The 15,337-nt window shown below is 47.6% G+C and overlaps 1 protein-coding gene across 5 annotated transcripts in view; it reads right to left on the bottom strand.

Moving 5' to 3' along the window:
* Positions 1-1,486: 1,486 nt before the first annotated feature.
* MRAS (muscle RAS oncogene homolog) overlaps positions 1,487-15,337 on the bottom strand; it is a 54,887-nt gene continuing 41,036 nt past the window's right edge. For all 5 annotated transcript variants that reach the window (XM_012451124.3, XM_012451125.2, XM_012451126.2 and 2 more), the window contains 4 exons: positions 7,410-7,563; positions 6,041-6,140; positions 4,014-4,093; positions 1,487-2,443 (listed from right to left, as the gene is read on the bottom strand). In XM_012451124.3, the coding sequence (XP_012306547.1) occupies positions 2,344-2,443; positions 4,014-4,093; positions 6,041-6,140; positions 7,410-7,563 (434 nt within the window). In that variant the 3' untranslated portion in view covers positions 1,487-2,343. The remainder of the gene's footprint in view (positions 2,444-4,013; positions 4,094-6,040; positions 6,141-7,409; positions 7,564-15,337) is intronic.

The raw sequence follows: 15,337 nt of genomic DNA, 5'->3' as shown, positions 1-15,337 counted from the left end.
GATGAAGGAGGGATGCCATGGGGCACACTCTACTCTTTACTCTGGCTATCTGGAGGCTACCTCGGTCATGAGGGCCCACTTCTACAAATGGGGCATTATTTACTCATCTCACTTATGGGGAACATGAGGTCATGGGAGATGAAAGCTTACCAGAGGCCCAACAGCAAAGGCTACAGAAGGCCAACCCTTAGCTAGTCTGTCTCAGGCACTGTGGAGTTCAACTGTGGGCCAAGTGCAGGACAGATGAGCAGATGCACGGTCCCTCTGTCCCAACTGTGTGGTTGGAATCCCTGTGTCTTCTCACCCTTATGGCCAAGGTCCTTGTTCTGTGTCAGCTGATCTGCTTCCAGTGAGACGACCCCACTCAGTGCTGTCGAGGAGCTGCAGCTCCCTGGTGAGCACGGGGTGCGCTCGTGGTGGCTGGTGCCCAGCAGAAGTTTTCTGGCCGTGGACACTGCCCTGTGTGCAGGACTTCTACTCCGCTATGCTCTTGATTCCAAGCATCTCCATCCTTACTTCTTCCTGCCTTTCCCGTCTTTGCTCCTCCTCACCTCCAGTTCGCAGCTGCCATCAAACTGCACACGTACCTGCTGCAGATGCCACTTAGGGAAGCGTAAGGATTGGGAAGAGCTTTGTCCTTTTAGTGTTTAAAATACCTCTTAACGTTATAGGATCTAAGGAAGCTCTGAAGTGCCTCATCTGGAATGTTCTCTCTTATCCTTCCTTTTAGGAACAGAAGAAGGGGCAATTTAGACAAGTAAGTTTGATTTCCAACGAGCGAAAGTCTCAACTGTCTCCTTTTGCAGCAGAATCCCTCTCCGGCTGGGCCCCTCAGTGCTGGTGACCTTACCGAGGCAGGAACACAGCGCATTTTCAGAATCCAGGTGTCTTGACCTTTTCGTGTGTGCACCGTTGTTCCTGCTGTCTCTCCACTCCCACCCTGGCTGGAAAACCTCCAGTCTTTGGCTCACACCAGCAGCACCTAAGTGGGAGGTGAGCGTCATGAGAACTGGGGAGACGCCCCCTTGCAGAAGGCGTACGAGAGCCACGCATCAGCTCAGCCCTCCTTACTTCTTAGATCATATTATAGTCAAGATTCAACAAGTCAATAAAAATTGCCAAAAAGGCAAGCTAGTACTACTCTTACAAGTACTGGGAGGAGTCTGCTCATTGACTGGGCTTACAGAGGTGGCTGTCAGTTAACTCCAAGGGAAGATGGCTTCAGGTCTTGGTGTTATTTTAGTGATAACAGCATTGAATCGTTTTTGGTTAAGATCCAGTGTGAACTGGAGTTTTCTGGATGGTGTCCACATGAGGTGACTCAGACGTGCCAGCGTCTTCATATCAGAGAGGCACCAAGCAGCACAGGCGACGTGAGAAAGCAAGAGACAGATCTGAGAAACCCAGAGCCTTCTCAGACACCTGCAGAGGGCAGAGAACTTAACCCACACTGTCTGAAAAACAAATGAACACGTTTGCAAACCAATCAGCTTACTTTAGTTTATATATTTCCAGGATGATGAAAACCCCTTTTAGAATTGACATGCTCATGACAGCCACTCCCCTCAGCAAAATACAATCTGTTTTCTAATATTTGCATCCCCAACCACAGGAAGACCCTCTGGGTAAATCTCTCTCTTCTCTTGGTTCTAGGCCACGAGTAGGGTCTCTTTCCCTCCCAAGTTTGACCCATGGCCTGAGGCCTCCAGCTCCAGTTCCCATTAACGTCTGTCCTCTCAGTCACCCTACTTTCAGATTGAGTTGAGTTTTGGCACTGATGGAAAAACTCAGTTAAAAAAAAAAGCAATATTCCAGATATATTACCAGAGAGGTCTGCTGGACACTTGAAACTTCACCAGGCAGTGCGCCCAGACCCCTTTAATAAAATAACAATCACTAAAATAATTTAAAAATCTATAAAAGACATCCAAGCTCAGACACTGTGGATGAGGGCTAAGGGGAAGAAGCTTGTTCATGGCTTGTTTTGTACTTTGTATGTGGATAAACACTTCCACATCAAATCAACGCTATGTAGTTAAAATAAACAACACACCCACCGAGAGACAGGGAGGAACCGGGTTGAATCAACACACGGGGGGGCCAGGGGCACTCAGATGCTGCTTCTGCTTATGGGTGGCTTCCTTGTCTCTTGTGAGAGACGGGAAAGCCCGTGCTCTCTGGGCAAAGCCAGACCCTGTCTGCTCCCTGCCCACCCTCCCTTTTTCCCTTCCTGTGCCAAGTCCTCAGGCCAAGGGTTGTGGTTAGAAATGGTTTCAGTGCAGTTAGGCGGGGAGGGGTCCCAAGGGCTGGCCAGGCCACAGTCACTGTGCCCACTCAGGCCTGTCACAAGATCACACATTGCAGTTTGTGGGTGCCTGTAGCCCGGTCTCCTCGCCATTTGGTTTTCTTCTTCTTCTTCTGGCTTTTTTCTGGAATCTGTTGCCTTTGGAAACAATGAAGGATAGAAAGACAAAGTCAGAACGGGCTTTGCTTCTCCTCTGCCCCTCTCCTCCCTTAGCCCCAGATGTGAGGGGGAGGAGGCCTGTTCTGGCCGGGTTAGTGGGTGGGGGGATGGGGACGCCATCCCTCACCCAGCAGCTGTCCTGGCTGCTGGAGGAGGGCCTGGCAGGATTGCTTCTCTTGAGGCAATAAAACTGGGCAGACAGCGGAGGGGATAACCTAAATGGCCCATTGATGGGAATGATTGACATTACGTTGTGGCTACATTTACATAAATCATAAGTTATGTCGCGTTTTGTTTTATAGAGTGCTGGCCTCTATTTCTGTGTTTCATAGTTTAAAATAAAATGATGGGTCAAATAAGGGTAAAAGCCATTTCCATGTTTTCTGTTAACTTCCTATGTCTAAAACCTGACCTGGGCACTACAGGTTCATAACCAAGACATCACCATAGGATACCTGACAGCAGCACGTCCTAACTGGAGGCAAAATGCCCAAGAGAAAATAATTTCTTTCTTTCTTTCGTAAAGATGGCATTTCTCTATGTTGCCCAGGCTGGTCTTGAACTCCTAGCCTCACCTCCACCTCCACCTTCGCCTCTGAGTGCTGGGATTACAGGTATGAGCCACCATGCCTGGATGAGAAAGCCATTTTGAGAGTGCAAAACTGCTAGCAAAAACATCAAGTGAAGACTGTAATATTTCCTCATTATGCTGGGTAATAATGAGAAACCGAGCTTTCTGAGCATATGGGGGGGATGTATGTGTAGAGTGGGGACAGACAGGTGGCAAATAGGGAAGGACACTGTTAGACTACCCTTCCTGGGGGCTGACCTCACGGCTAACCAGCAGCCTCGGAGGCGCCAGCAAACAGGCCAAAAACTCAACGCGCAAGGTCTGAGACCCACTGGTTAGGCTGCTGTGCATGTTGAAGATTCGGGAAATGGGATAGATGGGTGACAGCAGATACAGCCAGGAGGCTGTTTTAGTCAGGAGTGCATGAGGCAATTCAGATCTGGACCCTGACCATGAAGAGGAATATATAAGAAACTTTCATTAGGATTGCTGACAATACTTGGAGACTGACAGCTGGTGGGGTCTGGAAAGGAGATGCGTGTGCAATGCCTCTGAAACCTGAACCTTGAAATCAGAATATTGGTTGTTCAGGGGAAATGTCAAAGGATGCTCTGATAGCAGCACAGGGAAGAGGAGAGAGACCTAGTTTGTACGGTAGTGAAAGCTTTGGCATGAGGAGAACACTGAAGCCAGTTGCCTTCCAGGGAGCCTGGGTCACTGCCTCAGACAGGAAGGCCTTTCCATTGAGCACGTGCAGCAGACTTCACCCACAAACCTGTTAGCAGTTGCGGGGAGGGCAGAGGTGGGTGGAAAAAGCAAAAGAAAGAAATGGAAGGAGGTACAAGAAATCCAAAAATAGGCCTGGAATTCCACAGCCTCAAGGCCTCAGAACAGGAGCTGCTTCCTCAAGCTCCCAGCTGCCTCCAGGAGCCAACCCCCTCTGTGGAGGCCGGCTTCTAGGGAGGGGGCAGTGCTTACCTAATTACTCTAACGAGGTCATGGAAGGCTTTGTCTACATTGAGAGGTGGGTCCTTGGCACTGGTTTCTATGTATGGAATCTGGAAGGCAAAGCTCAACTTGGTCAAAGTGGCACAGAGATCTTCAAAGCCCTGTTCTACCTTTAAAAACGCCCAGAGGTTCTGAAGAACCCACGTGCTTTCAAAGCCCCCACAGACACCCCCACCCCCAACAGTCTCAAGCATCCTTTGGGGCTTCTCACTCTTTAAGGTTAGAAAGCGTTACTAATGGCTTTTCCAATTCCCTCTTGTTCTCTAGGCACAGAAATATTTAATAGCTCCCTAAAAATAGAATAAAATGATCTTTTTATATACTTGAAGATAAAAGACTGTTTCATTTATCCAACTAAAATACGTTCTGATTCTATCCATTTTTCTTTCTGAGGTCTGTTTCTCCACCTTGGGGTGACTTCTGCCCCTCTTTTGGGGCCCCTCCACAGTGGACGCTGGTGGAAAAGGCTGAGGAGAGGCTGGGCCATGCAGGACTCTGGGTCCGGGTGACCCGGCCTAGCTCTTGTTTGGTCTGTATCTGGGAGCTCAGCCATGTTTACACAAGGGTTTTGTCTGCACGTTCAATGCCGAGAAATCATCACCCGGCCGAAAGGGAGCAGACAGGGGGAGATGCAACCGTGGTGACCTCACAGATCAGGTTTCCAGGGCCAGATCTGCACCAAGCCTCGGGCTGACAGAAGGAGGAGAACAAGGCTCTGTGAGGTCAGGACACACTCACTCCTGAGCGCTCACCTTCTCCTACAGCAGGGACCGCACCAAGGCAGTCCTGTTGTCCCCAGCAGGAAGTGCTCATTCCCCCAAAGGTGGGGAGCAGGGCGGGGAACACATGGGCCTCCCTCAATGAGACAGATGGAAGTAGCTGAGTGCGATTAGACTGAAGAACTTTATTTTTCCTAAGATTTTCCTGATTACAAAATTAATGCCTTTCATTGTAATACACTGGAAAAAGAAAAGCACCGTGAAGAAAATAAAAATAATCAACACTTGAAATGCATGGTGGAGGGCAGCAGAGTAAGTTGGTGTTTTAGAGTAGATTGTAAATCACTGCCCAGAACACACCAGTCAGTATCTTCCCATCCATCATCATCGCGTGAGGTCAGATGTGCACACTTCTGTCGCAGCCAACAGACACACAAAGGGCAGAGCACAAAGGGCAGAGCTTACGCCTTTGAAATATTCATTCGACAAATATTTGAGGCTCTGAAAACACTAAATGGAAACTGCTCTTCATTGTGGGCTGTGTGGCTTTCCAGGTCTCACCATCCCTGACCTCATTTAGTCCTCACGTTAACCCTCTGAGGTAAGCAAGTATCTCCATTCTACAGCACAGGAGACTGAGCTCAGAGTGACACATTTGCCCAATTGGGGTCAACAGCGGCTGGGAGAGAATCAGGGTTTGAACCAGGCACACTTGCCACTTTCTCCTGGCCCTGGTAGGGGGTGCTGAGGTCTTCTCTGGAGCCTCTTCCAGGCTAGACACCAAGTCCAGGCATGGCAGATGCCCCTGATAAGTGGCCGGTAGTGTCCTGTGGGGCCCCTATGAGTCAGGACAATGTGCTTCCCTGAGCACACCCAGAGGGGAGGCAGGAAGGCACTACAGCCCGAGCTGCAACCTGCCTGGAGTCCCTTCACATCCTGTACTCCTGCTGGCTCAGTAATGGCCCAGGCACCAGGGCCTCAGACCACTGCCACCTGTTGTCCCACCTCATCGCTCAGAAGTCCCTGAGCTGCATGATCCTCCCAGGTCCCAGACACCTTCTACTTTCTCTCTAGGAGACCTGCCTCTACCATGGAAGAAACATTGATGTGCATTACCTGGACTCCTAGAATTGCAGGATTTCAATAGCAACAAGACTTAAACTCAGGAGAGCCCTTTGATAAATGGTAGTTCCATTTCCAAAGACCAGGACTGCAGGGGTGACCAGGCAACAGCTTTACACGTCTCCTGACCCCCTCTACACACACGCATACACCTACATTGTGTTTGGTCGCCATTTCTTTTCCTTGCTCCCTGGTGATTTTCCTTAAGTGCATCAAATCGACCTTGTTGGCCACGAGGATCATCGGGAATGACTCCCTGGGAAATAAAGGAATAGCAGCTCTGTGAGGTTTCCACCGCCCCTCACACCTCGTTAAGGTGGTGCAGCCACATCTTAGGCATAGCACAGCACACAGCACCTCCCCAGTCAGCCTGGACTGCAGTCCCTTCCCTCCTCCTTTCCAGAGAGAGGTTAGGGCTTGGGGAAAAGGGCCTGGGGGCTGCTGTCTATCTTGGCTTGAAGCCTCAGGTCCATTGCAAGGCCAGTGGTGAGACCTCGAGGGGCTGCTGGCCAGGGGCTGGCTCCCCAGACCTGGTTCCCATCTCTTGGGTCACTCAGATGTACCAACCACACAACCAGCTGCACAACTAGGACGGATCCCAGCAGGGGAAGGGCAGCATCAAGTGTCATGACCACCATCAAGATTCTTATTGACATGGGCCAAATGCTGTCCAAAACGGAATGAAACGACAATCTCACACATTCTTCAGCAGCATTGGGTATTTCCATTTAAAAAAATTATAATTTGACAGGTGAAAAATGGTACTTTACTATTTTCCTTCTATTTCTTTGATTAGCAAGAAAGTTGAATATTTTCTGACATTTGAGCCATTTTTGTTTTCTGTTTTGCAATTCATGTATTCAGAGTGAAACCCACATTAATCCGTGGGAGCTTTATGTGTATATCTGTGTGTCCCTTTACCTGGTAAACTTATTAACACTTTGCCTTTGGAATACATGTTAGCTAAATTTTTTCTGTCTTTCCTGGAATTTGCTCAAAGCTTGTTCTTTTCCTGTTAGTTCGTGCTTTTATTTTCATTACATAGCCTCTTTAAGACTCAACACGACCAAATGAATATAAACCAGATTTCAAATTATTTAATTACTCCATATAATGCGTAAAAAATTCATGCCTTTAATTAGGGGCTTATCAATCTCATAGTTAAATGGAATTTGACCAATTACAATGTTTACTGGAGAGAAAATTCACTTTTTCTTTGAACATAATACAATTAAGTTAAATTGGAGCTGAAAAACAAAGATGCCACTGACCTTGACGGAGGAGACAGTTATGACAGATAGGAGGGAGCTGACCCCCTGTAGCCTTGGAAGCTGTTTGACCTCATAGAAAGAACTAGTAGGTATTAGAGGAACTAACACAGAGACCAGTGGGGAGGAGAGAATTCAGCACTGCCCCTCTGACCCTCCACTTCCCCATGAAAATCAGAGAGAGAGAGAGAGAGCATGCCCTAGGAGGCAGGTGCAGGGAGGCCTTCCTGGTACTCTCACCTGTCTTTGATGCTCACCTGTCTTTGACGCGCAGGATGAGCTGGTGGAAGCGGTCCACGTGCTCGAAGCTGGCCTTGTCGGTGACAGAGTAGACGATGAGGAAGCCATCCCCCGTGCGCATGTACTGCTCCCGCATGGCACTGAATTCCTCCTGCCCAGCTGTGTCCAGAACTGGGATGGAATGAGGCTACTCACGGGCTGTCCTCACCCACCCTGCCGCCCCCACAGCCTGGAGACTCCCACGCTGCTGCTGCTGTCCTTACTGTGGCCCACTCTGAGCTGTCCCATGAGAGGCTGCACAAGCTCTCTCTCTGGGGCTACTCGAAGGGTCCCAGCTGAAGCCCCCTCGTTAAAGGCTGCTTCAGGGTGAGGCTCTAACTCACCCACCAAACTCTTCTCCCCCAATTTCACCCCATATGCCTACTGGGCCTAAATTCTCTGATCTCTAGACACACCTCATGAAGTCTGAATTCTGCTATGCAATCCCTCTGGCCAGACCTGGGCTTGGATCCCTGCTATAGGCCTTACAATCTGTGACTGTCTGGGAGGCTGCCTGACTCTCTGAGCCTGCCTTTCCTCCTCTATAAGTGAAAACAGTGCCTCTACTTTGCACCCCACTAATGGAGGAGAGCTTATTTGTGGACGTGCCTGGGGGGAAGCCCTGAAGAGGCCATCTGGGCAGGAAGGGCGTCTTAGCGCCCAAGGGGACAGATGCCAAGGAGGCCCTGGGGGAGGAGTGGTCCCTCACAGCCAGGGCACCCCCTCCTAGGCTGGGGCTGGAAGTTCTTCCTCCTAACCCATCCATCCCCCGACTACTCCCACCCAGGTACTCTGGCCCCCACCCCTTCCTCCAGCCTCCTTCCTGCTGAGGAAAGTGCTCATCCCTTTGCTCACAGCTCAGTGGGCAGGGTGGGGGGCTCCTTTTAGCAGTGCAGGCCTGACCCCTTCTGGTCCTCAAGGGGCATGAGGTCTGGACCTACAGCATCCCTCCAGCACCTACTCACGGCTTAGCCTCCCCTGCATTCTCCCAGGTCCCCCTACTGTCTGACCAGATCAACTTTCCCCTCTCCCTCGAGGCAGGGGACTGGGTGGTTACAGATTTTGGAGCCAGTGCACCGGGCAGAGTCTGGCTCCTCATGCCTTGGTGTGATCCCAGGCAAGCTACACTTTCAGTGCTACCATTTCCTAAAATGGGGATGGTCGAGGTCATTTTCAGTTAATATATGTAATGCCCTCAGTGCAGTACCTGGCACAAAAGCCCTATGGGAGGGTCTGCTGTGAGCTTTCCAACCTCATCCGGGGTGCTCTCTCCTGCTCTGGCTACCCTTGCAGCCCAGAGGCCTTCCTCCAACTCCCCCTTCCCTCCCTTCTCCCCTGGCCTTGGTGAGGGGACTTCGACTCGGCTGTTGCTGGAGCCCCAGGACCCACCCCAGCCCTGTGCCAATCCTTCCGGGCACACTTCTCGCCGCCCATGTGTTGTCCCCAGCAGGACTGTTAGCTCCTAGAAGTAATGATAGGTCTGTGCCAGTCACCTGTCGACTCAAGGCCTAGCCAAGAAGTACCCCTGAATAGTACTTGAATGAAAAAATAAATGTGAAGTCCATCCAATTTTGTTCATTCATTTAAGAAATTTCTGAGTGCCTGCTAGGTGCCAGGAAGTATTCTAGGCCCTATGGACACAGGCGAATGAGACCAAATCCTTGCTTTTGTGGACTCACCATCTAGTAGCGAGATAGAGCAACAAATGAATGACTAACATTATTTTAGTGGAGACAGATACACAGTGTGAAGAACGACACAGTCGGCTAGAGGGGCACGGGCAGAAGTGGGTGTCATTTTGGATAGGGAAGGAGGACCGCTATCAGGAGGTAAAATTTGAGCAGTGACTAACTAAATGAGGGGCAGGAGGGAGCCACATGGCCTAGTGGAAGAGCACTCCAGGCAGAGGGAACACAACAAATTCGAAGGCTCAAAGGCGGAGGTGTGCTAGGGCAAGAAGGGGAGTGAAGGGCGCGTGAAGGAAGGAGAGGAGGTGGGGCAGATGGTGGGGCCTGCCGCACTGTGTAAGGCTCACTTGGTTCTAAGCAAGACACGGGCCACTGGAGAGTTTGGGCAAAACAATGGCATACTCTGGCTGGGTGCAGTGGCTCATGCCTGTAATCCCAGCACTTTGGGAGGTCAAGGCGGGTGGATCACCTGAGGTCAGGAGTTTGAGACCAGCCTGGCGAACATGGTGAAACCCTGTAAAAATACAAAAATTAGCCAGGTGTGCTGGAAAGCATTTGTAATCCCAGCTACTCACAAGGCTGAGGCAGGAGAATCACTTGAACCTGGGAGGTGGAGGTTGCAGTGAGCTGAGATACCGCCACTGCACTCCAGCCTGGGCTACAAGAGTGAAACTCCATCTCAGAAAAAAAAATGGCATACTCTGGAGGACATCTTGAAAAGTTCATTCTAGCTGCTGGGGAAAAACACATCAAGAGTGGAAGCAGGGAACCAGTTAGGACGCCAGTGCAAGAATCCAGGCGACACACACTGGTAGAGCCAAGGGCAGGGAGTGGGTGCTGGGGGAGGTGACCAGACCAAGCCCACTTTCTAAGACAGAGTCAACAGGAGCAGAGCTTTCTGGAGGAAAGTGTGGGGATAGAGAGGTGAGAGAAAGAGGCATTGAGGATGATGCCTGTTCCTGGCCTGAGCGTCTGGGGGAAGAGTGATGCCAGATGCTGAGGTGGGGAAGGCTGGGTGAAAAACAGGGTTGGGGAGACTCAGTTTTTGATACAGGCACCATTAGACACCAGGTTTGACTTCCAATAGGTGTTTGGGGACTTAAGTCAGACATAGAAAAGAGAAGAGGGGTCAAGAGATACAGATGTGGGAGTTGCCCATTTATAGATGGCAAGGAAAGCCTCAGGGCAAGCTATCTGGGGATGCCCAGGAATGCACATCTCCTTAGGTAGGCACCTTTACATGGTACCCAAGAAAGTAGCCTGTCCCCACAGCCCATCATTACTGCACATCCCAAGGAGTCATTTGGCACTTCAGAGGTGCCACTGATGGACACGAGGACCTGAGAGGTGCCCAAGGCATAAAAGCAGCTTGTGGCTACTTCTGCTCATTCCCTGGGCCTCAGTGTCATGTAAGAAATGAGGGGCAGGGCTCTGGGACCAGCAGTTCCTTACAGCTCTCATATCCTACAACTATTTCATCCGGATGTGAAATGAAGGGGTCAGAAGACATGACCTACAGCCAAGGACCGGGCAGTTTCCCCAGTATTTCCCAGAAGAAGACCACACCTTCAACTAGAAGGACTGCAGCTTTTTTTCTTAAAAAAAAAAAATAATAGTAATAATAATAATTCCACTCCGAACTGCAATTAATAAAACTGGTGGAAACAGCATGCATTTGGCTGAAGCATGGATAGAAAGGCCCGAATTGAAAAGCAGAAGATGGCCAGGGGCAGTGTCTCATGCCTGTAATCCCAGCACTTTGGGAGGCTGAGACAGGCAGATCACCTGAGGTCAGGAGTTCAAGACCAGCCTGGCCAATATGGTGAAACCCCATCTCTACTAAAAATACAAAAAATTAGCTGGACGTGGTGGCAGGCACCTGTAATCCCAGCTAGTTGGGAGGCTGAGGCTGGAGAATCACTTGAACCCAGGAGGCAAATGTTGTAGTGAGCCGAGATTATGCCATTGCACTCCAGCCTGGGCAACAAGAGTGAAACTCCATCTCAAAAAAAAAGAAAGAAAAGAAAAGAAAAGAAAAGCAGAAGATATAAAGGCAATATCATAATTCATATAGTTACAGATTTTGAAGGTATGTATTATCCAAATGAAAACTAGAGATATAGGATATTTTAGAATATGATCATTCAAAATTTTTTAAAAACTCAATAGGGAGCTGAAAATCAAAATGGGCCCTATGGAAAGGAAAAACAGTAATCTCAGACACTGAAGGTCTTAGAAATTATATCACCCATGCTTTCTGAAAGAATTCTTACAAAATAAAAAACAAATATCCATGAAAGATAAAGATGAGTGATATTACAAACAGCGGTATGTGAAGAAAACAGCAAAACATAAGAGTTAAGTTTAAGGCCAGTGCAGCAGTTCACACCTGAAATCACAGCACTTCGGGAGGCTGAGGTAGGAGGACAGTTTGAGGCCAGGAGTTTGAGACCAGCCTGGGCAACACAGTGAGACCCCATCGCTACAAATTTTTTAAAAAACAGGTAAGTTTAACTAAATGTTGTTGCATAATTTGAAGAGAATAGATGATAACGTAGAACTAAAATCTATGATGATCCATGTGTGAGGGCAGGAACTGGGAAAAAGTAAGTACTAAAGTTCTTGCCTCATTTGTCAAGAGGCTAATGATCCTGATTACATCCAGATGCTGATAGAAAAACATGAGTACGCATACACATACATAAATAGCATAACCACTAGAAGAACAGAAGCAAAACCCCAAGCTTCCTAAGCAACAGAAGTAAGAAAAACAGGACAAAATAAATGGAACCAATCCAATAAAAGGCAAAAATAAACAACGGAAATAAGCAAATATAATAAAAAGGCATGAAATAGATGGCGGAAATAAATCTATGATTCATCACAATAAATGCAAATGGATTAAATTCACCTATTAAAAGCAGATACTAAATACAAAATCCATTTGCCTACCTTCTTACAAAGACACATATAAAGCAAAATGACACAGAAAGGATAAAAAAATGGAAAGATAAAAAGAATATGCCAGCCACATGGTAATCAAAAGAAAAGAAGTACATCTACGAAACAGACTACAAGGCCAAATCATGAAACAGACGAAGACAGAGTATTTATAATCGGAAAGGTACAAGCATCAAGAAGTGCTGCAGTCATGAATTAAAAGCATCTAAGAATGTTGCTTAAATATGTATGTGGGCAAAAAACTGATTTTTAGAAACAGCAGGAATTCACAAATTCCATAATCATTATCAGAGACTTGAAGAGGCCTCTCTTAAATATAGAACAAATGGTCTTCAAAAGCAATGTCCTATCATTAAATAATAAAATTTAAATACTCGGCTGGGGGAGGTGGCTCATCCCTGTAATCCCAGCACTTTGGGAGGATAAAGCTGGAAGATTGCTTGAGCCCAGGAGTTTGAGGTTTCAATGAGCTACAATCTTGCCACTGCACTCCAGCCTGTGAGGCAGAATGAGAACCTGTCTCTAAAAACAAAACAAAACAAAACAAAACAAAAGTTAGCTTATTCTGACAGACAGAGAGAACAAACTTTACACTCAAATAGTGAACAAGCATTTTTAAGCACATATGAAATTTGGCCATATATTAGGCCATAAATAAAAATTTCAACGAATTCCAAAAGGCAGAAATCCTACAGGCTAAGTTATGTCCTTTATCTGAAATGCTTGGGACCAGAGGTGTTTTGGATTTTGAATTTTTAAAAGATTCTGGAATATTTGCATATACATAATGAGATCTCTTGGGGATGGGACCCAAGTCTAAATACAAAATTCATTTATATTTATATACATAGACTGATTCATTTATATTTATATACATAGACTGAAAATAATTTTATGCAATATTTCCAATAATTTTGTGCATAAAACGAAGTTCATATTAAGTACTTATATGTGGACTATTTCACTGTGGCGTCACATAAGCGCTCAAAAAGTTTCAGATTTTGAATCATTTCAAATTTCAGATTTTTGGACTATAGATGCTCAACCTGTACTGTAACAGGATCAGAAATGAACAGAAACAAGAGTATAAGAGAATCTATCCACCTGAAAATTTAAAAAGCCATACTCCTCTATAACTCTCTAGTTAAAAAGCAGAAACCACAAACAGTTTAGAACTGAAGGACAACAAACAGTAACGAAACCTCTGATTTGAGGCCAAAGTGATACTTACAGGAAAATTATAGCTTTAAATGCATTTCAGAAAACAAAACTGAAAATTAACTAAACACTTAAATCAAGAGGCTAGAAAAGGAAAAATAAAAAGAGAGAGAAAGAAAAAGTCTCGATAAAATAAAAATTGCCAAAATAGGAGGAGAGGGAAAGTAGTTGATATCTAGAAATCAAAAACAGATCATTTCAAAGGACCAATCAAAACAACCTCAACTCTTAGCAATTCTTATCAGAGAAAAAAGACAAGCATTTGGAAGGAGAAAAGGCCTCTGACTATGGATACAGATATATATTTAATTATGGAGAAAACCATACACAGTTTGATAATAATAAATTTTCAATTATCAATGAAATGGATGGTTCAAGAAATGTAAATGATGAAAATTAGCTCCAGAAAATATATAAAACCTGAATGCACTAATAATTGCAGATGAAATGGAAGAGATAAAATCTATCCCAGGAATGGTATGAAGCTATCCGTTGGTCTGGGAGGGCTGGCAGGGAGGAGGGAAGTGTGGCTGAGCTGGGCCTGGTCCCATGTGGGACTAGCCCACCCCTTGTCTAGCCCACCCCTCCACACACTTACACCTGGAAATGCCTGGCCACAGGTCCCTTGTCAGCAGTTCTGACTCCAAGACTTCCTGGGGGAGGTTGAAGATAATGGGCAGCAGCTACGCTTTTAAGAAATTATGATCCTGCCTGAATTCCCCATGCCTGATGTCATGAAGGTAGGAGGACTCCAGAGACAGAAAGTATTAGTCACTGTGGGAGAAGAGGTATACTGCCAATGTGCGTGCGCGTGTGTGTGTGTGTGCGTGTGTGTGTGTGTGCATGTGTGTGAGACAGACAGTGACAGAGAGACAGAGACAGAGAGGCAGCCAGATTAGGGCAGGAGGAAAGAGAAAGATAAATGGAGAGACAGGGTCAGTGTTGTGCACATCTGTCTGCGATGCTCCAATCCTTCCACTTGAGGATCAAGGGATCAAGGGGCCCAGCATCTTTGCAGAGGAGGATTTAAGTGGAGACTCAGAAACTGCTGGGAGCTTGTGGATTTCAGATGCCAAGGCAAGCCCCACATGCTAGCGAGACATACAGTCCCAGGCAGGAGGGGAGCCAGCATGGAGGGGCACCAGCCTGGGGCCCTGATGTAATGGTCAAGACGTTCTTCTCCTCCCCCTCACCTCTCCCCCTTTTCTCTGCTTCTTTTCCTCCCTTCTCCCTTTTCTGCTCCCTGCTGGGAAATACTGGGGAAACTGCCCAAGCCTGGGATTACAGGCATGAGCCACCTTCTCCTCCTCCTCTACCCAGGCTTCCAGAGGGAGAAAAACCACAGCATGAGCTCTAGGGGCTCCGACAGTGGCCCACAGCCCAGGGTACAGTCAAGATCTTTGGCTAACAGTGGTCTCATCCACCGTGTTCCTGTTGGCAGCAAGCACTGTGCCAGAAGCTTTGCACATACCAGCTCCCTGAGTCCTCTTCACAGCATTGGAAGGAAGATATTACTGTCCTCCTAGTATCAATGGGGACATTGCAGGAGTTAAAGGGACCCACTAAAGGCCACACATCAGGAAGAAGGGTGTTCCTATTTCTCTAAGGCCAAATTGTCCCAGCCTGTCCAGTCATTTTTCTTCAACCAGAACCACCACTGTCTGGCCACCCTAGAACTGGCTGGGCTGTATCTCCATTCCAAGCCTTTGCCCAAGCCATGACCTCCATCTGGAATGCCCTTTCCCTCCTCTCCACTGGCTGTCCCGGCCGCCCTCCAGCTGGGATGCAGTCCATCTCCCCTCCTCCTCACAAGAGCACCCAGCCTCTGATCTCCATCTCTAAGCCTTTCCTGCTGAGTGTGTCATCTGTTCCTCCAAGTTTGGGCCTCTGGGCCTGGCTCAGCTCCCCACCATGGGGTAGAGTCCTGGGGTGTGGGAGCCTGGCTTTCATTTCCCCAGGCCCACAAAAGCTTCAGCACCCAATGAGGGCTCAAAAATACTTGCAGGATGACTAGACAAATCATCTGTACTCTACAGGAA

Source organism: Aotus nancymaae, unplaced genomic scaffold (genome assembly GCF_030222135.1).
Source record: "Aotus nancymaae isolate 86718 unplaced genomic scaffold, 86718_ANA_hifiasm-v0.15.2.pri h1tg000019l, whole genome shotgun sequence".
Lineage (NCBI taxonomy): Eukaryota > Metazoa > Chordata > Mammalia > Primates > Aotidae > Aotus > Aotus nancymaae.
The sequence above is the reverse complement of the archived record's forward strand: the minus strand, read 5'-3'. Positions and strand labels throughout refer to the sequence as shown.